We start from the raw sequence: 22,145 nt of genomic DNA, 5'->3' as shown, positions 1-22,145 counted from the left end.
ATGCGGATCTGGGGATAAGCAAATGGTCACTTTTGGTTTCTCTCCGTTTCTTATTTTCCACTATTTCTGATTTCATCACATTTCTACCTCTATTTGTGATTTTTAAAATAAAAAAGTCCTCATGAGAACGCACCAGCATTTTAGTGCAAATTTCTTTGAACATGCACCCATTTCTCTGCAGTTTCACCCAGTGGGTGCATTTTTTTGCTGGAGAACTGCAATGCAAAATTCAAACAAGTGCTAGTATTGATTTCTGCCTGGGTTTAAGTTCATGTATTGTTTTGGAATGTGCCAATTATGTAGATAGGTTTTGCCTTTGGATGCAAACTGATTTGAATTGATCCCTCATCTCTATGCGAACCACACAAAAAGAATCTTCAAACAAGGTCCTAAGCACCACCACCCATCCTTTTCCAGGTCACTGTCTTTCCTGACAAATAGATGTGGGTTTTCTGTGGCCAGGGATAAGGCCTTCAGTTCCCCCTCCATAAAAGCAGAATAAAAATAGAGGGGGGGGGAGGGAAATAGCCTGCCAGAATATTTATACTTTAAGTCTTTTCTGCACAAACAAGCAAATTCTACTTACAGTGGTGCCTTGCTTTACGAATGCCTCGCACAACGAAAAACTCGCTAGACGAAAGAGTTTCGCGTTGCGCGAGGCATTCATAAGACGACAAAATTTTCTATGACCGCCGCTTCGTCTTACGAAGCGCGGCCATAGAAGGCGGCAAAGGAAGATCAGCTGTCAGCGTGGGAAGCTGACAGCTAATCTTCATTTGCCGGGGGGGGGGGGGGGAAGCCGAAATGCGGCGGTGCGGCGGCTGCCCCTGCCTGTCTTCCCCTTGAAGCCACTGCACCGCCGCACAGCGCAAAGCCGGCATGGGGTGCAGTTTCGGAGGCTTCCGAAGCTGCACCCCACACTGGAGAAGGCAGGTGGGAGGCGGCGGCAGGAGAAGCTTCCCCCGCCGCCGCCTCTCGCCGCGCACAGCTGGCATGGAGTGCAACTTCGGAGGTCTCGAAGCTGCGCTCCATGTTGGGGGAGTCAGGCAAGGCGGTGGGTGGGAGAAGAGAGCTTCTCCCCCAGCCGCCTCGCACACAGCCGGCATCGGACGGGGCTTCGGAGACCTTCTCCGAAGCCCCATTGCATGCCGCCGCCAGTCCCGCAGAGCCTAAGTTTCAATGCATTCCTATGGGAAACTGGGACTCGCTAGACGAAAAATTCATTACACGAATTGACCCGTGGAACGAATTAATTTCGTCTAGTGAGGCACCACTGTACTGCATTAACAGATCCCATTCAGCTGTGATTAGGCAGACCCTCCAAGTGCCTCTATTTTCCAGGGACAGCTACAATACCCTGGAAGCCATCCCAGTTTCTGATTTGATCCTGGAATGTCCCTCTTTTCCTTAGGACGTCCCTATTTCCATTAGAGAAATATTGGAGGGTATGGAGTTATCCGATCCACAAGCCACCTGAAGGCAGCCCTGTATAGGGAAAGGTTTTTTTATGTTTAATTTTTTAAAAATATATTTATTGGTTTTATAAAACTGAAAACACATATAAAACACAAAAATACAAAGAATCACATAAAACACAAAAATACAAAAAGCAAACCATATTTATCATTTCATATGTTCTGACATTGTTGACTTCCTCATGTCCCTCCCAATTGCGTTTCGTTGTATATCATCCTTAGTAATTTCTATATCATACTTCAAATCTTCTTATTTTTACATTGACTGACATATTTCACCTCTTATTACTTCCTTAACAAACATTTCAGTTCTTAATTAACAGATATATCTAAATCTTAATATACTATAATACCTCTACAAATCCTATGTTTAATGTTTTTATATGTGTTGGAAGCCACACAGAGTGGCTGGGGCAACTTAGACAGATGGGTGGGATATAAATAGTCTAATAATAATAATAATAATAATAATAATAATAATAATAGGAAATCCCTATTTTCATCAGAGAAATGTTGGAGGGTTTGTTATATTGCTTAGCTGATATAGTGGTTATAGTATTGCAAGCCACCTCACATATATGTTGAAATACAACCAATCCAGGATGTGGCAGCTAGACTGGTGACTGGGAGTGGCTGCCGAGACCATACAACACCAGTCCTGAAAGACCCACATTGGCTCCCAGGACGTTTCCGAGCACAATTCAAAGTGTTGGTGCTGACCTTTAAAGCCCTAAACAGCCTCGGCCCACTAGACCTGAAGGAGCATCTCCACCCCCATCGTTCAGCCCGGACACTGAGGTCCAGCTCTGAGGGCCTTCTGGCGGTTCCCTCCCTGCAAGAAGTGAGGTAACAGGGAACCAGGCAGAGGGCCTTCTCGGTAGTGGCACCCGCCCTGTGGAACACCCTCTCATCAGATGTCAAGGAAATAAACAACTACCTGACCTTTAGAAGACATCTGAAGGCAGCCCTGTCTAGGGAAGTTTTTAATGTTTGATGTTTTATCGTATTTTTATTTTATTTTTTTTAAATTATATTTTATTGATTTTATACAAAACAAAAACAAAAACAAAAGATACTACATTACATGTTTACCACTGGCTTCCACCCACCCTCCCAAGGCCCTCTTCTCCCACCAGAGGGACCCCCGAAAGGCAGGCAGCCGGCAGTGTTTCCTTTTATGGCTGGGTTTCTCCCCCACCCCTCCCTCCCCCCCAGAATCCCCCCCTGCCACCGGGAGACTCCAAGAGAGGGAACGAAGAGGGGGGCATCCGTCCAGCCAATTTCCAAACAGAAAAAAGAAAAACAAACGAAAGAAGAAAAAAAAGGAAAAATGAAAGAAAAATGACTTCCCCAACCTCCCCCCTATCCCGATTTCCATTTTCGATTCTTATTTAACAGTATTCTTATTCTTATTCCCATTCTATTTCTACAAAAAAAAATTAACCTTATATTATAAACAACTGTCCCACTTTTTAAATCCTCTTTAATCAAACTAGCTTGATCTTTCTAAATCTTTTTCATAAACAAATCTGCTCATTACTTTTATTTTTGACCTGCCTATTTTTTATCCTCCAAAGCTCCTCTTTATTATTCTTATTTGCACAAATTAAAAATCATGATTTTCCCCCTCCCCGCCCCGATCACGGCCTTTCCCTTCCAGTCCAGTAAGTTTCAAAGTCGTCAGTCCAGTTGTCAGTCCTTTTTATCTGTCCTCAATAATTGATATTCAGTCTTCCTTCAACCCACCCCCTTCCTAACCTGTTTCAAAAACCACCCCCCTCTGTCTCCCCCTCCCCAGTCTTCTTTTCTTCTTTGCTGGCCATTTTTCTCATGGGTGTTCTGTCTCTCCTGTAGCTCTTGCATTATTGACTCCTGTGATCCATCTTTGTTCTTTAAATTTTCCTTTTTCCCATCGCTCAGTTCATACGGCCACTCGTCGTCTTGTGCCTTTTTTTCGGTTGAAACCTTTTCCTGTAATTCTTGTGTTCCTTCTTTAACCAAGTCCTCTTTTTGCAAATCTTGCTCCTTTTCCTCTGGTAAGTCCCGTTCTCTGAGCTCCTGTAGATCTTGATTTATTTCCAACAATTGTTGCTGAGTCTTGTACGTTTCTATTCTAAATTCCCATAAGAGTTTTATCACTTTGTCCTTGAACGCAGATGTGCAGTCTTTTGTTGCCATTGTTCCAGCTTGCTGAGGATGGCGCGAGGCTTGAGAGCCAGGGGGTGTTTACAAAAGAGATATATTATTGCAAAATCCAAACTGGAAACTGTGTATTGTCCATAGTATCTAACTTCAACTTTAAATTTGTTTCAAACATTCAATCAAAAAGTTTTTAAGTATCAAATCCTTATTGACGTCCATCTTCACAGTCAGCTTACCGTCCTCTCCGGGCTGCCGATTTCAGGGCAGGGAGAAGCTCTCCCTTTCTTAAGGTGCAGGGGATATCAGCTTTAAAATAAGTCTCTCTCCTTCACCCTGCCACCGGAGGTAATTCTTTAAATTTAGTCTCTGAAGGAGTTCATATAATAAGCTGCTTTTCGCTGAGACTGGTCGTCATTTCAATTGCACTGCTTCTTACATCAATCAGTGGGAGAAGGTGACTTCCGTTCTTTTCCCCTTACTCCCGTTACCGAATTACAGTCCAATATTATATATTCAAGCTTTACTCACGGGTTTTTCCAAATCAAAAATTTAGAAGAATCTGCCGCTCACCACCACCGGACTCGAAGCTTCACTTCGCTGAGGTAACGCTGTTCTCCAAAATGGCCCCCGCGACTGCAACCCTTTCTCTCCGGGACTCTTATTAGAGCTCACCAGAGGATCGGGGAATCGCTAAAAAATGGGGCACCGCCGGAGCTTTGTTTCCAGAACTCTCGATCTGGAACTCTTTTGGGGCGCTGCGGCGCTTTCGCAGCCTTCCCCCCCCTCAGCGAAGCCGGGCTGTCTCGGAGCTCGTGACAAACCCCGCCGGCCAGATTTTTAATATTCTGTTGGGAGCCGCCCAAACCTAGCCAGATGGGTGGGGTATAAATAATAAATTACTGTATTATTATTATTATTATTATTATTATTATTATTATTATTATTACAATGAGTGCTTTAATGTAGGTCACTGTTATTGTCCCCCACTAGTAAGGTACAGAAATAATATTCCTGTTCTACAACACTTTAATAATAAAGACGATTATGCATCAGTTACAATTGGCCAAGGCAAAGACATGAAATGGCACCCAGTTATTCTCAGCTGGAAAATCATTACCATCTAAATATATATATGTATAGATCTTTATTTATTATTTACATTTTTATTCCACCTTTTCTCTGAGATAGAACTGGTTCTCCCTACCCCTCAATTTTGTTCTCACAGGTAACTCTATCAGGTAGGAGGGAGGGAAACCAACCCTGTGTGTCTTGGCTAAATGAGTTGAACCTGGGTCTCTCCACCCTTAGTTCAACAGAACTGAGCCCAGTCTGTGCTGGGTACCTCCAATAAATCATTATATATATATGGCAATGCTCTTCACCCAGATATCTGGTTTCTCCACAGCTTCAAGAACATCACAGCTCCGCAGAGAGCGTTATCGTGGAGAAAAAAAAGACAGGAGAGTCCGATCAAGAGGCGCCTAGTGATAAAGATGGGCCAAAAGACTGCAACGGCCGGGTCATCCCACGCTTGGTGCTGGATCGGTCAGCCACAATAGACGAGGTGTGTTGCCTGCGCAGGAGGAATTGAAGGGTCCTTGTACAAGGGCATTCCCCGTCCTTCCTGATAGCTCCCTGGAAAGGCCTGGAGGGCAACACAAGAACGGGCTTTTTCTGCATCACCTACCTACCCATTTGTGGGATGCTCTCCCACAAACGGTTCACCTGGGACCTTCATCTTTAGGTACCAGGTGAAAACATTCCTCTTCAACTTGGCCTTTGGCTGATTGATATTCTACAGGAGGCACCCCCAACCTTTGGCCCTCCAGATGTTTTGGACTACAATTCCCATCATCCCTGACCCACTGGTCCTGTTAGCTAGGGATCATGGGAGTTGTAGGCCAAAACATCTGGAGGGCCGCAGTTTGGTGATGCCTGTTCTACAGGCTTTTAAATGTGTTTGTGGGAGGTAGGTTATTGTTTTGTTGTTTTTGTTTTAACTATTTATTTGTGCTTTTACCTTGTGTTTTTGTCTCGTGAACTTCCCTGAGATCTTGTGATGAAGGGCAATTTATCACCATCACCATCATTATCAACAGCAGCAGCAACAATATTGAGGAGCTTGGGGGTGGGTGGGAATGAATTACACGTTGAGTGTGAAAGGATTACAGGAGACGGGTAGAAAAACTTTGAGAGGCATGTCTGGGTGGGAAGGGAAAATATGAAAGACAAATGCTTCTGGATGAGCATATTCTGTCCCAAAATAGGGGTGCCGGGCCATGATACGTCCAAAGTAAATGTGTGTGCCTAGCTTGAGAAAAACTGAGCTCTGGAACTCCTTGCCACAAGACAAACATGTGACAAGGAATTTAGCAATTTCCAGAGATAGATTAGATATCCGTAATTGACCATTGATTTTGCCAAGCTCTGACACTGTGTTTCCACCAATTTTGTGAGTGGTTTGTGGGCCTCCGCCATTTTCAGCTGTCGCATGTGGGCCCTGGAGGCAGAAGGTGTGAGATACCCTGCACTAAATCAGCCTTGTTTCCCTGTTGCAGTCAGATCCGGCAGAGGAGCACGAGGAGAAACCTGACCACAACCACCTCAGCGCAGAAGAGATAGGCTTGAATAAACGAGCAGAGAGTGCCCTCAGCATAGTCTCCAACACACTGGAAGGTAAATTCCTCCATGACTTTGGGAAAAGCTGGATTGCTTCTGGCATTAGGGAAAACAACAACAACAAATATCAGTGCATATTATAATGTTTATCATTTTTAATATTGTGAATTGCTGCGAACTAAACGAGAACTAAACTGGGCCAAAGCAAACAAGATGAATTTTAACAAGGAGAAATGTAAAGTACTACACTTGGGCAAAAAAAAATGAAAGGCACAAATACAGGATTGGTGATACCTGGCTTGAGAGCAGTACATGTGAAAAGGATCTAGGAGTCTTGGTAGACCACAGACTTGACATGAGTCAGCAGTGTGATGCAGCAGCTAAAAAAGCCAATGCAATTCTGGGCTGCATCAATAGGAGTATAGCATCTAGATCAAGGGAAGTAATAGTACCACTGTATTCTGCTCTGGTCAGACCTCACCTGGAGTACTGTGTCCAGTTCTGGGCACCACAGTTCAAGAAGGATACTGACAAGCTGGAACGTGTCCAGAAGAGGGCAACCAAAATGGTCAAAGGCCTGGAAACGATGCCTTATGAGGAACGGCTTAGGGAGCTGGGTATGTTTAGCCTGGAGAAGAGAAGGTTAAGGGGTGATATGATAGCCATGTTCAAATATATGAAAGGATGTCATATGGAGGAGGGAGAAAGATTGTTTTCTGCTGCTCCAGAGAAGCGGACACGGAGCAATGGATTCAAACTTCAAGAAAGAAGATTCCACCTAAACATTAGGAAGAACTTCCTGACAGTAAGAGCTGTTCGACAGTGGAATTTGCTACCAAGGAGTGTGGTGGAGTCTCCTTCTTTTGAGGTCTTTAAGCAGAGGCTTGACAGCCATATGTCAAGAATGCTTTGATGGTGTTTCCTGCTTGGCAGGGGGTTGGACTGGATGCCCCTTGTGGTCTCTTCCAACTCTATGATTCTATGATTCTATGAGAACGGGGATTGCATAAGCCATCAAATAAATACAAATTAACTTGGCAGTACTGTAGACTGTTGTTTTAGTCAGAAGCCCAGAGAATAAGAGAGGTGCTGTTCTAGTTCTGAAAACTCCAGGTGCCTTTGGTGGTTCGAAAAAGACGGCCGCACCCTGGGAAGGGTCCAAGCCTTTTCCAATAGTGTAGCACACCTCCCAATATGTGTTTCCTTCTGTCACGTGTAAGGGACACAGCACACAGACTTGCTCATGAGTGACAGGGCCTTTACTGGTGTTGGCCCCATTGCCCTTTCCCTGTCTCCCAGAAACAGTACTTCTGTCTTGGAGAGGGTTTTCTTCCATACTGTAAGAGCAGATGTAGACACCTGTGGATTTGCACCTTAGGTCACATTCCAGCCATGCAAAAGGTAAGAGGCGCACCCACTAAGCTGCACAACTTTGCCTCTACCCCGGCAGAAGATGCCTCAAAGGGAACGTGGCCCTCAGACTGAAAAGGGTTCCCTGGCTCTGGGTGAAATTTTGGTCTCAAATTTAAGCAGGAGGCTGCAATCCAACTTGGACGGGCAATGGTGGAGCTTGAATGCAGGCATTCATTCAAAAATGCCCCTTTGCTGTGCTAGCTCCCGGATTGGCACAGCCTAGAGGTCCACGTTGAGCCCATTGCTGCCATGTGAGCACAGCAGGGGCAGCTCAGGATCCAGCACATCCGATTCTGGACAGGCCCAGCAACTTCCTGCCCCTGAAATGCCCCATTTGGGGGGTTTCCGCTGGCTACTGCTCTTTGGGGTACATGGGGGTGCTCCTTGCAGTGGAGCTTGGTTGGCCAGAGGAACACCTTCATGCCATCCAAACCCCCTTGGGCATGGTGGATCAGGGGTTTTGATTGTTATGCCCATTGATTTGTCTCACCAATTTATTGGGTGAAGTTGGACATCTTAGTAAGCGCAGTCGTAGCTCGGAAGGTGAACGGAATCCATTCCGGAAGTCCGTTTGACTTCCAAAATGTTCAGGAACCAAAGCACGGCTTCCAATTGGCTGCAGGGAGCTCCTGAAGTCAATCAGAACTCACGGAACCCACATCAGACATTCGGGTTCCAAAGAACGTTCCCAAACTGGAACACTCGCTTACGGGTTTGCGGCGTCCGGGAGCCAAACGTTCGACTGGCAAGGTATGACTGTACAGTGGTACCTCGACAACCGAACGACTTGACTTGCAAAGGTTTCGACTTCCGAAGTCGACAACCCCGGAAGTCTTTTCGCCCTGCGCGCACATTCTGCACCTGCGCAGAAGCAGCATGCGCAGAACAGGTGCTTCGAGAATCGAAGACTTCGACTTACGAAGATGGCCGCAGAATGGATCGTCTTCGTAAGTCGAGGTACCACTGTATTGACTTTGACTGAGTGGGGGGGGGAATGATTGTGTGCCAGAGGTCCTTGTTACTTTTATATATATATATATATAAATTCAACTTTATTAAGAAAAGTTAAAGTGAAAAGGAAAGAAAAAGAATACATAAAATATTTTTTAAAGGCAGAGGAAAACAACAATAACATTATGACAAAAATTATATGTATTAAGATTAAAGGTAAAGGTAAAGGGGCCCCTGACCATCAGGTCCAGTCATGTCCGACTCTGGGGTTGCGGCGCTCATCTCGCTCTATAGGCCGAAGGAGCTGGCGTTTGTCCGCAGACAGCTTCCGGGTCATGTGGCCAGCATGACAAAGCTGCTTCTGGCGAACCAGAGCAGCGCAAGGAAACGCTGTTTACCTTCCCACCGGAGCGGTCCCTATTTATCTACTTGCACTTTTTTGACGTGCTTTCGAACTGCTAGGTTGGCAGGAGCTGGGACCGAGCAACGGGAGCTCACCCCGTCGCAGGGATTCGAACCGCCGACCTTCTGATCAGTAAGCCCTAGACTCTGTGGTTTAACCCACAGTGCCACCTGGGTCCCGTAATTAAGATTACGTATATGTAAATGAATTAACTTATTGTTTCCCTCAAATAGCCATGGGTCTCTATGGTTTCAATCAATACGTTCCTTGTTAATGTTTTGCTTTCAGAGCTGGAAGAGGCGCACCAGAAATGCCCGCCGTGGTGGTACAAGTTCGCCCACGCAGTCCTTGTGTGGAATTGCTGCCCTCTCTGGGTGAAGATGAAGAACATAATTAAGCTCATTGTCATGGACCCCTTTGTGGATCTGGGGATCACCATCTGCATTGTCCTCAACACCGTTTTCATGGCTATGGAACACTACCCAATGACAGACGCATTCAATGAGGTTTTGAATGTGGGGAACCTGGTAGGAGAACCACAAGCCCTCTGTTCTTTTTTTGTATATAATTTTATTAAATTTTCTGTTTTGCAATTTTGAATGCTCATTTAAACAGCCTTAAGACATCAGTGACTTCCCTTCTCCTCCTCTTTCCATGGTTCATTTTACATATCATAAATCCCTGCGTATTTTACAAAAACTATACCATTCCAGGCATATTCCATTATCCCACCCATGAAAACTTGTTTACACAGTTGAATTTATCTTAATGCTGCCGGTGTTTTCAACTGTACACCATTATTTCCCATACTGTATATTCAGTCAACGTTTTCCACCCTTCTTTAAACGTACGTTCTTCTTGTTCTCTTATTCTATACGTTAAGTCTGCAAGTTGTTGCATATTCTGTCAGCTTAAGTTGCAATTCTTCTTTTGTTGGGACCTCACTCGTTTTCCACTTTTGGGCTAACAAAACACGGGCCGCAGTAGTGGCATACATAAATAGCCTTTTTTCGAGCCTTTCCACCGTTCTAAATCTTCTTTAATTTCTTTCCAAATTTTTAAATAATTATTATCAAATAAGTTATTATTATTTGGGGTAACCACAATACCTAAATATTTTATTTTATTGACTATCCCCCCCACTCCGTAACTGATTCTAATTCAACTCATTCATTCTTTCCTATCTTTTTAATTATTATTTTGGTTTTTTTGACACCTAGGAATTTCAGTCTGAATTATCCCCAACAGAAAGGACTTTGGGTTTGTTTGTTTTTGGTGGGGGGAGTATACTTTTAAACATTTTTTTCCATTCATTATGGATCATTTCCCAGTCACAAGCCCTCTGTTCTTCATTTTGTGGCTTGATGCCAGCTATCTTCAGTAGATGATCCTGATACACTGTGGCTTAAGAGAGGGACAGATTCCAAATGAGGGTCCTTGCCACGCTATTCATAATTTAGTAACTTACATCATATCATTTTTGCCCAGCAATTATTCCCCTAAAGCTCAAAAACCCAACTTTTTTTAATCCTCAAAGTTTTTATAGGGCTGAGCTAAAATGCCACTCCTCATTTTTCTGTACCATTTCTGGGTATTATTATTATTATTATTATTATTATTATTATTATTATTATTTATTTATTTATACCCCGCCCATCTGGCTGGGTTTCCCCTGCCACTCTGGGCGGCTTCCAACAAATACAAAAATACATTAAGATATCACAGATTAAAAACTTCCCTAAACAGGGCTGCCTTTAGGTGTTTTCTAAATGTCAGGTATAGGGACCCAGGTGGCGCTGTGGTTAAACCACTGAGCCTAGGGCTTGCTGATCAGAAGGTCGGCGGTTCGAATCCCTGTGACGGGGTGAGCTCCCGTTGCTTGGCCCCAGCTCCTGCCAACCTAGCAGTTCGAAAGCACGTCAAAGTGCAAGTAGATAAATAGATACCGCTCCAGCGGGAAGGTAAACGGCGTTTCCATGTGCTGCTCTGGTTTGCCAGAAGCGGCTTTGTCATGCTGGCCACATGACCTGGAAGCTATACGTCGGCTCCCTCGGCCAATAATGCGAGATGAGCGCGCAACCCCAGAGTCGGTCACGACTGGACCTAATGGTCAGGGGTCCCTTTACCTTTACCTTTAAATGTCAGGTAGTTGTTTATCTCCCTGACCTCCGATGGGAGGGCGTTCCACAGGGCGGGAGGCACTACCGAGAAGGCCCTCTGCCTGGTTCCCTGTAGCTTTGCTTCTCGCAGTGAGGGAACCGCCAGAAGGCCCTCGGCGCTGGATCTCAGTGTTAAATGAAGGGGGCATTTTACAGGGGGAGGCGTGTTTCCCCCCTCACCGAAGCCCAATAAGTAATGCGACAAGATGACAGTGTTTCAGTTACAGCGGCCATCAAATGTCCTCTCCCAATTCATTGAAATCAGTTGCTGAATTTTGGAGCCCACTCCCCTCCTGGCTGAAAATTGAACCGAAACTTCCTTGTTGAGAACCTTCATCTGTCTGTTTTATCCCCAGTACAAAGAGTAAAATAAACATTGACACATTCAATATGTTAACACGGGGGCAGGGAGCCTATAGACCTCCAAATATTTGTTGGGCTACAATTCCCATCATCCCTGACCATTAGCCATGCATGCTGGCTGGGTTTAATATGCATCCCTGCATTAACAGCACAGTTCTACTCAGAAGTAAATCCCACTGAGTTCCCACTGAGTTCCCACTGAGTTCTTAACTGCCAGGTATAGCATTGTGCCCTTAGTAACTTCAGACTAGTTCTAGTTACAGGTAGGTAGCCGCGTTGGTCTGAGTCGAAACAAAATAAAAAAATTCCTTCAGTAGCACCTTAAAGACCAACTAAGTTTTTATTTTGGTATGAGCTTTCGTGTGCATGCACACTTCATCAGATACACTGAAACAGAAGTCACCAGACCCTTATGTATATTCAGAGGGTGGGGTGATGGGAATGGGTGATGGGCTGATAGGAGTGGTAAACCTGTTGATGACTGTTAACGACTGTTAACGACTGCAATTGGACAAACAGGCCAAACCCTACGCCAAAGGATAAATGGACATAAATCTGACATCAGGAATCACAAGACAGAGAAACCAGTAGGAGAACACTTCAATCTCCCAGGACATTCTATACAAGATCTCAAAGCAGCTTTTTTATTACAGAAAAATTTCAGAAACAGACTGGAAAGAGAAGTTGCTGAATTGCAACTCATTAGCAAGCTTAAAACCATGGAGCCACCTGGAATGAACAGAGACATAGGATTCTTATCTCATTATACATGATCAAGCTTTCCTTAGCACCTCAGCCCTTGCTTCCCCCCCCGCAAGACCAATTGCAGTCGTTAACAGTCATCAACAGGTTTACCACTCCTATCAGCCCATCACCCATTCCCATCACCCCCATCCCACCCTCTGAATATACATAAGGGTCTGGTGACTTCTGTTTCAGTGTATCTGATGAAGTGTGCATGCACACGAAAGCTCATACCAAAATAAAAACTTAGTTGGTCTTTAAGGTGCTACTGAAGGAATTTTTTTTTATTTTGTTCAGACTAGTTAATATTTAGGTGCTTCCTGTTTTGCACTAAAGTCCTCTGATAACTCTCAGCATACAACCCCCCACTGTGATTCTCGAGCTAGGCCTGCAGCCAGCTTCTAACACCTCGTAGGAAACACAGTGGGCATGTTTTGTCCTATTAATCCCCTTGTATTTCCTTGATGAAACCCTACCCCAAGCAAGCATGCTGGTTTCTGGGACATTTGCCAGGTCCCAGATAGGTTGCCAAGATATTAATGCTCTGCCAACACTGGAAGGTAGAATCCAGACACAACGGTGTGATCTTGATATTACTAACGCAGTGCCATTGATGCACATGGCAGGTCATCGGGTAGCACAAGCAAAAGGCAGGTCCCTAACATGAGTGTTAAAAAAGACAACTAGGGACAGAAGGGGAAAGGAAGAAAGACAGAGTCAAGGAGGTTGCAGACTCATTCACACTTATGCTTGCCCAGCAGCATGGGTCCACGCTATTTTCCGCTTGTCCTGTGAGCTTTTGCCCTTCCCCAGCCACGTTCCCCTAGAAAACCTGCTCTTTAGTGCTAAATTGGAACAAATGGCCATCTGGGGAAAACCCACATTCTGTTTGTTGCAATTCAGCACTAAACCGCAGGTTTTCCCAAGGGAAAGCATTGGGGCAAACAAAAATATGGATGAGCCTTCAGAGGATGAATATGCACAGATGCAGTTGTATATATAATTAGGGTAAGCCTCTGTAGGGTATGAGAACTAATGGGATTAGGATGAAAGCTTCTCGGAAAAAATAGTGATGAATTAGCAGAATCAAGGAAGCTCTTGTGGAATTAACAAAGAGACACTCGGACACCATGTGAATTTAGCAGGGAGCCTGCCCTGTTGGGATGAAAGGGAAAGCTAGTCGGTTTAGGTCCGTTTGTACAATGACCATGTTTCCCCGAAAATAAGATACTGTCTTATATTTATTTTTCCTCAAGAAGACACACTATGGCTTATTTTCAGGGGATGTCTTATTTTTATTACGCCTCCAGCCTCGCCTCTTCCTTGGCGCCCTCCACAACTGCGCCTATCACTATGTCTTATTTTCGGGGTATGGCTTATATTGCGCAAATGCTTAGAAATCCTGCTACGGTTTATTTTATGGGTATGTCTTGTTTTCGGGGAAACAGGGTAATACACACATCAATAAAGCACAAAGAAATTCAAAGTCTTGTCCAAGCGAGGCGAATAAAGAGGAACACAAACTCTGGCAAAAGGAATATGTTTGCTGACAATAAAAGAGGCAAGAATGTAATTCGAGAACACCTTTGCTAGAAACCTAATCCGGGCCAAGGACAGTTCGGGAATCAGTGTGTTTTTACATGAGTACAATGTGTGCTTTTATTTAAGATGCACCTCTGGGTTATTTGTGGGGCATAGGAATTTGTTCATTTCCCCCCCCAAAATATAGTGCGGCCCCCCACAAGGTCTAAGGGACAGTGGACCGGCCCCTGCTGAAAAAGTTTGCTGACCCCTGACCTGAGTTCAGGGTTGGGTGGCCCTGACATCACTCACCCCAGGTTGCCAGCAGGATCCAAGATGCAACACCTGTGCCATGATGGGTCCCTGATGCTGGTTAACTCCCAGCATGTGGGCTGCTTGGGTCATGATCAGACTTATTGCCATACCAACCCCTCTCATCTGCTACAAGCCCCAAAGCTGTGGCCTAGTTTAACCCCCTTGACTGTGGCTTTCTTTGCTCCTCTGCCCCTTGTCCGTGGAGCAGTCGACTTGGCCCTCCTCTCACTGTGTCCTCTTTCTCACGGCACTTCCTTGCAGGTCTTCACTGGGATATTCACTGCCGAGATGGTGCTGAAGCTGATTGCTCTGGACCCCTATGATTACTTCCAGGTTGGATGGAACATCTTTGACAGCATCATCGTCACGCTCAGCTTGGTTGAGCTCGGCCTCGCCAATGTCCAGGGCCTGTCTGTGCTACGCTCCTTCCGTCTGGTAGGTAACTTTGTTATGTCATCCTGTGTCCCTGCGGCTTCTTTCTGAAGCAGGGCCAATATTTTTCTCCACCCCGCCCCCGGGCAGAGCAGGAGCGAGGTGCATAGGTGCCAAGTTCTGGATTGAAAAGTCCGGGATCAGCAGCGCCGCAGCACCGGATGTCGCTTCAACGCACTTCCGGACATGCTTAGAAGCGACTTCCGATGCTGCTGTGCCCATTTCCAAAATGTTCGCAGCGCCAGAAGTCACTTCTACGCACTTCCGGACATGCGTAGAAGCGACTTCCGGTACCGGCGCGGCACCAGAAGAACATGGCTGCTGGCAGGAGCTCCGTAATCCGTGGAAATACGGTGTATTTTGCCATTCGGGCCATCTGCGGGAAACGGTAAGAAAATACGGGGGTTTCCCGGGGAAAACGGGGTACTTGGCAGCTATGGCGAAGTGTCCCTGTGCTATTTTAGAAGGTGCCACAAGCCACCTCGCCAGCGCTTGCACAGAAAACTGACCAGTGCCAGAGGCAGCCTCACAGCCTGCAATGTATGTGTTGAGTGCCTGTTGATTTGTTCCTAGTCTGGTTGCCTAATCCACCTTTAAGGTAGAGCAGGCTTCCTCAGCTTTGGCCCTCCAGATGTTTTGAGACTACAATTCCCATCATCCCTGACCACTGGTTCTGCTAGCTAGGGATCATGGGAGTTGTAGGCCCAAAAACATCTGGAGGGCCGAGGTTGAGGAAGCCTGAGGTAGAGCAACTCTACTAAGACACTGGTGATGTCGACAAGGAAGCTTGTGCCATTGCAGCCATCAGTGCTAGCTAGTCTACTATTTGCTGGGCAAAATTTGGCCTTGCAAGAATATCAACTGTATTTTGTTCAGAGAATAGCCAGTTTCTAACCCTTTGGGTTTCACAGCATGGGTGTGTGGGTGTGTGGGTGTACGCTCCAACATTTCTCCATTGGAAATAGGGATGCCCTATTCAATTACAATAGCAGCAGCAGCAGCAACAACATTACAATAATATTATTATTTATTATTATTATTTTATAATTTTTATTAAATTTACAAAATTACAGTGACTTCCCTTCTTCTCTTTCCATGGTTCATTTTGCATACCATAAATCCCTGCATATTTTACATAGACTAAACTATTCAGTATTCCGGTTACAGGTAGGTAGCCGTGTTGGTCTGGGTCAAAGTAAAATAAAAAAATTCCTTCAGTAGCACCTTAAAGACCAACTAAGTTTTTATTTTGGTATGAGCTTTCGTGTGCATGCACACTTCTTCAGATACAGTGAAACTGTATTCACTGTATTCACTGTATTCACTGTATCTGAAGAAGTGTGCATGCACACGAAAGCTCATACCAAAATAAAAACTTAGTTGGTCTTTAAGGTGCTACATTCAGTATTCCATTATTACACCCATCAAAACGTATTTACACTGTTGAATTTATCTTAATGCTGCCAATGTTTTCAAGTGTACACAATTTACCCCCATATATTCAATAAACATTTTCCAATCTTCTCTAAACATATGTTCTTCTTGTTCTGTTATTCCATATGTTAAGTCTGCAAGCTGCGCATATTCCACCCAGTCAGATGGGAGGGTTTAAATGGTAATATTATATGCGCAATAATATTACTATTTAAACCCTCCCATCTGACTGGGTTGCCCCAGCCTTTCTGAGCGGCTTCCAACAGATATAAAAACATAATATAACTAAACATTTTTTAAAAATCCCCCTAGAGGGCTGTCTTCAGATGGCTTGGGGGTTGGATAACTCTATACCCTCCAACATTTCTCTGATAGAGACAATCTGCCACACATTCCAACATTTCTCCGATGAAAATAAGGACATCCTAAGGAAAAGCAGGACATTCCAGGATCAAATCAGAAATTGGGATGGCTTCTGTAAATCCAGAAGAGCCCCTGGAAAATAGGGACATTTGGAGGGTATAGAACAGGCATCCCCAAACTTCGGCCCTCCAGATGTTTTGAACTACAATTCCCATCTTCCCCAACCACTAGTCCTGTTAGCTCGGGATCATGGGATTTGTAGGCCAAAACATCTGGAGGGCCGCAGTTTGGGGAAGTCTGGTATAGAACTAGATTTTGACATCCCACATCCCCAGTGTTAGAAACAGAGATATGAAAGCTAGGAGCTTAAATGGCCCCTTAAACCTAGGTTATGGGTGCAACAATGGAATGTCTAGGCATGCTTTTTTAATAACAAGAATACAAAGCCGAAAATGAATGAACTGCAGCTAAAATATTATGTTCATTTTCCACATGGCCTACTCCTTCCCCTGCCCAACTCCCTAATATTCTTAAGAGGGTCTCTTCTCCAGCCTTCAGAAAGTAGCTGGAGGGGGAGAGGCAGGAAAGGGTCCTTTCACTCTGCAGTTTAAATCTGAAATCTTAGGCACAGTTCTGCGCCCAGAGCTCAGAAACTGCTTGCGCTAATGAAATTCCCTGTTGCAAAATGTGCCTAGAGCAATGGCAGTTTCAAACACTGCGCAACCCCCATGGGCCATTTTGACAGGTGCGCAAGTCTGCCCACCTGTCAATCACCTGATGTCACCGTGACGTCAAGTGAAGCGTTTGCACGGCTTGAATTCAGACTGCGTGGGAAAAGTCACACGACTTTGCAGGTGCCAAGAATCAGACGTGGCAGCAAACTCGACTTCTTTTGCCTATGAAGCTTGGAATCAAGCCACAGAACCAGCAGTGGGTAGAGCCAGAGGCCAGAGTGGGTGGAGCCAGAGCCAACAGGCCTCCCACCTTAGCTATAAAGAGGAGTAGAAATGTTACGTCTGCTAGGTGAGGTTCAAGTATCTATAGACTACTAATTAAAGTTAACAACACAAGGCTGTGGCTGCAGCACTCCTAGTCTGAAGGATGGGCACGGGTTTTCAGTATAACAACTTGCAGGTGATCAGCTCTAGATCTCCGTTAGCTAAATATGTCCTCCTAAGCATTAAGGCAAGGATTGAGAAACTGTGGTCCTCTTGTTGGACTGCAGCTCCCATTGTCTGTGGTCATTGATGGGGCTGATGGGAGTTGGAGTCCCAACAACATTTGGGGGTCCACAGGTCCCCCATCCCTGCACTAATGCCTGCGCCTTGTGGTTAGCAGCTGAGATTTCCAGGGGCTAAGCAGGATTCCTCTTGCTTTCGCAGATGAGAGTGTTCAAGCTCGCCAAATCCTGGCCAACGCTCAACATGCTGATCAAGATCATTGGCAACTCTGTGGGTGCCCTGGGCAACCTCACCCTCGTGCTGGCCATCATCGTTTTCATCTTCGCCGTGGTGGGGATGCAGCTGTTCGGGAAGAGCTACACCGAGTGCGTCTGCAAGATCAGCAGCGACTGCACGCTGCCGCGCTGGCACATGCATGACTTCTTCCACTCCTTCCTGATTGTCTTCCGCATCCTCTGCGGGGAGTGGATCGAGACCATGTGGGACTGCATGGAGGTGGCTGGGCAGACCTTGTGCCTCATCGTCTTCATGATGGTCATGGTCATTGGGAACCTGGTGGTGAGTAGAAACTTGGACATAATAACATGGGAGGGCCCAAGTGTTTGGGGGGACCTGCACGGTCAAACAGGCACTTCTCACTGCAAATCGAATCTGTCCATTGGAGAGGTCCCCAATGCCACATAAACAGGGAGTAGACAATAAAGATGGCCAGGGGTGAGTGCAAAGCAATTCCACTTTTCTGCACCATGATCCTGCCATCCAGCTGGAATGAGAAGGGCTCTGTGTCACTCTTGGCTTTGCTTGGCATTTTTTTCGTGGCCCTTCAGCCCTTTCTGAAACCATGCCAGCTTTCCAGAAAAGCCTACTGTTCTTTTTTTTTTAATAGATAAATTTTTTTTATTAAGTTTTACATTGCAATTTTAAAATCAAACATTAAACATCAACATCATTTAGGATTCCCTCAATCCTTTGACTCACCACTGCCCTTCCATGGTTACCGTTTTCAATCTCTTTCAACTGCTTCGCTTATTTTCTCTATTTTTCTTAATATTTACCTTGGATTTTTAGTACTTTACAAGCGTTACTCAAATCCTGCCAAAGTTTTTAGTTATTTACAGTGTTCTCTTAAATACATTGTGAATTTCCCCCATTCCTTCTTAAAGTTCTTCTCTTCCTGGTTTCTGATTTTCACGGTCATTTTCGCCATTTCGGCATAGTCCATCACCTTCATCAGCCATTCATTTCTGGTCGGGACTTTATCTTCTTTCCATCTCTTGGCCAGTGGTCATCTGCGCTGCTGTCATCACATACATAAATAATAGTTTCTGCTCCTTTGGTATCTCTGCACCTAAAATTCCTAATAAAAAAGCCTCTGTTCTTTTCACAAACGTTGTTTTAAACATTTCTTTCAACTCATTGTATACCATTTCCCAGAATGCTTTTGTTATCTTGCACGTCCACCACATGTGGTAGAATGTGCCTTCCTTCTCCTTACATTTCCAGTATACATCTGAAGCAGTTCTATACATCTTTGCTAATTTTATAGGTGTGAAAGACCACAGATACATCATTTTCATATAGTTCTCCTTCAGCGAAAAGCCTACAGTTCTTAATCCATGTTTTCAGTGCTGGATTTACGTATAAGCTGAACAAGCTATAGCTTAGGGCCCCACTCTCTTGGAGGCCCCCCAAAAAATTTAAAGGAAAAAACAACAACAACAATAATAATAATAATAATTTATTATTTATACCCCGCCCATCTGGCTGGGTTTCCCCAGCCACTCTGGGCGGCTTCCAACAGAAAAATAAAACACAATAATCTATTAAACATTAAAAGCCTCCCTGAACAGGGCTGCCTTCAGATGTCTTCTAAAAGTCTGGTAGTTGTTTTCCTCTTTGACATCTGTTGGGAGGGTGTTCCACAGGGCAGGCGCCACCACCGAGAAGGCCCTCTGCCTAGTTCCCTGCAACTTGGCTTCTCGCAACAAGGGAACCGCCAGAAGGCCCTCGGTGCTGGACCTCAGTGTTCTGGCAGAATGATGGAGGTGGAGACGCTCCTTCAGGTATACTGGACCGAGGCCATTTAGGGCTTTAAAGGTCAGCACCAACACTTTGAATTGTGCTCAGGGTGTACATTTCCAAAATATAAGATAAAAAACAAATAAATAAAACCTACATACAGCAACAGTGGTTTGTGTTATGTAGGCTCCTTCGATGTAAGTAATGGGCCCTGCCTGCTCGCCTGCTCCCTAAAATATTCAACACAAAAAACAAGTGACAATTTGTTGTTGACAAAGGACAGCTGGACATATAAAGGGCCCCATTACCTTCAGTAGCTTAGGGCCTCATCAAACCTCAATCCGGTCGTGCATGTTTTAGGACTTAGTCCTGGTGCAGAGGCAGATTTATGGGAACGCGACTGGTTTGCCCATCCTGGGTGCTGTGCCAAGAGGGTGTCACAGGGGGCACCGCAGTAATGACATAGAACGGAAGGCGGGTGGGGTGGGGTGGAGGGACGCCTAATTTTGCTGTCATCCAAGGCACTGCTTAAATTTGAAAGCCCAAAGTCTGTGTTAGTGACAGAGAGTGGGGATGAGACCTGGCGGATCCGGCCACAAATTAAGCCCTCTTCATCAAACCCTCCCTCTCCTTGGCATGGAGCTTCCTGATCAAGGAAGAATATGAACTTGGACTAATATTCAAGCTGCTGCACTGCTTTCCGTCCTTTCGCTTCACAGGCCTTTGCTCTTCAGTTGCCCTCATTTTCTTTCTTTTTAAGGCTAAGGCTGGGGAGGAATCCCAAACCCACCCGAAGTGTGGAAGCTTTTGTCACCCGCCGGCCACTCGCTCTCTGAGTTGAGGAGCTTTGGAGGTTTCAGGAATTCCTGGCGGCTGGGCCTCCGAAGATTGACAGCCTGCTTAGGGTCCCTTAATCTTGAAGGAATTTGCTGAGAAAGTGATATGTGCAGGGGAGCCTTCCACGGTCATTGAACGGGATGACCTGGGACGAAGGCTACAGCTATAGGGTAGAATAAAAGGGAGCACCTCTGGAAATTAAACCAGCACAATACTTAAATTCATTGTAAGGCAGTGGCTCCTTTGCCAGGAGTAATGTGTTTAGCATTAACTCTGGAAGTGTATACAGTCATCCCTCGGAAGTCGAACAGCTTAGTTCCCGAACGTTTTGGCTCCCGAACGCCGCAAACCCGGAAGCGAGTGTTCCAGTTTGCGAACTATTTTTGGAACTCGAACGTCCGACGGGGCTTCCACGGCTTCCAATTGGCTGCAGGAGCTTTCTGCAGCCAGTCAGGAGCCGCACTTTGGTTTTCGAACATTTTGGAAGTCGAATGGACTTCCGGAACGGATTCCCTTTGACTTCCAAGGTACAGCTGTACATTATTTTGACGAAACAAAGCCTTCTAGAGCAAAATATACAATGGGAGGCTTAGTTTGATCGGAATCTTGTATACACTTCCAGAGTTAACACTAAATACACGCTAAATTTGTGCCCCGGGCTTTTTAGACTTGTCTACCCATGTACCCATGTTTGCCAGAAGCGGCTTTGTCATGCTGGCCATATGACCTGGAAGCTGTACGCCGGCTCCCTTGGCCAATAATGCAAGATGAGCGCCACAACCCCAGAGTTGATCACGACTGGACCTAATGGTCAGGGGTCCCTTTACCTTTACCTTACCCATGTACTATCTGAAACCAAAGGGGCACATTGGTTGCCAGATGTAATTCCCCACCCCACCCCAGCTCTCCTACGCCACTAATGGAACCTTTAAGCAGTTTACATACATACCAGATGTATGTATGAGTGCCTCTGCACTCGGTATATTTCTAGAGTCCCTGAGCTGGCTACCCCCCCCCCAAGCCATCACTTCAGGCATTTCCGATGCAGGTTTATTATGAGAGAAACGGCGGAAGCCACCGAGCGGAAAAAGCAAATGACTTGAGGAACCTTTAGGGTTACGAACAGCAAGCCAGCGGCGCTCTTGGCTCTAACTGGCACTTCAGAGAAGCACCCGAGAGCTGCAAGGAAACTGGAGGGGTTTATATAAAGGTCCTAGTTAAGTCATGAGGCATGAGCCATGTGCAAATAGACACACCGACGACCTTGAATATCAGCAAAGTCCCGTCTCAAATGTGCTCCTGGCAGAGGAGAGGCACAAACTCCGACAGCTGTGAGTGGGCAGGAGGCTGGCTTTCCTCAGCAAACACATTCCGCTTTCTTGCTGATGTTACTGTACATCAGTACATCCTACCAGTACCCATACCCTCCAACATTCCTCTGATGAAAATAGGGATGTCCTAGGGGAAAGCGGGACATTCCGGGATCAAATCAGAAACCGGGACAGCTTCTGTAAATTTGGACTGTCCCTGGAAAATAGGGATACAGTGGAACCTCAGTTGGCGAACGCCTCCGTTGTCGTATGTTTCGGCTCCCAAACCCCAAAAACCCAGAAGTAACTGCTCTGGTTTTCAAACGATTTTTGGAAGCCGGATGTGCTACGTGGCTTCCGTTTTGAGTTTCGCTATTGTATTGAGGCTTCCACTTTCAGTTTTCAAACGTTTCGGAAGTCGAACGGTCATCCAGAACGGATTACGTTTGAAAACCAAGCTTCCA

The 22,145-nt window shown here is 45.5% G+C and overlaps 1 protein-coding gene across 1 annotated transcript in view; it reads left to right on the top strand.

Annotated features, from left to right (window-relative positions):
• Positions 1-22,145, top strand: part of SCN4A (sodium voltage-gated channel alpha subunit 4) — a 100,300-nt gene that overhangs the window by 39,957 nt on the left and 38,198 nt on the right. The window contains exons 11-15 of the mRNA XM_060282321.2: positions 5,023-5,181; positions 6,176-6,293; positions 9,292-9,530; positions 14,367-14,540; positions 17,717-18,073. Of these exons, the coding sequence (XP_060138304.2) occupies positions 5,023-5,181; positions 6,176-6,293; positions 9,292-9,530; positions 14,367-14,540; positions 17,717-18,073 (1,047 nt within the window). The remainder of the gene's footprint in view (positions 1-5,022; positions 5,182-6,175; positions 6,294-9,291; positions 9,531-14,366; positions 14,541-17,716; positions 18,074-22,145) is intronic.

Source organism: Zootoca vivipara, chromosome 12 (genome assembly GCF_965207765.1).
Source record: "Zootoca vivipara chromosome 12, rZooViv2.hap1.1, whole genome shotgun sequence".
Lineage (NCBI taxonomy): Eukaryota > Metazoa > Chordata > Lepidosauria > Squamata > Lacertidae > Zootoca > Zootoca vivipara.
This window is presented reverse-complemented; position numbering and strand designations above follow the sequence as displayed.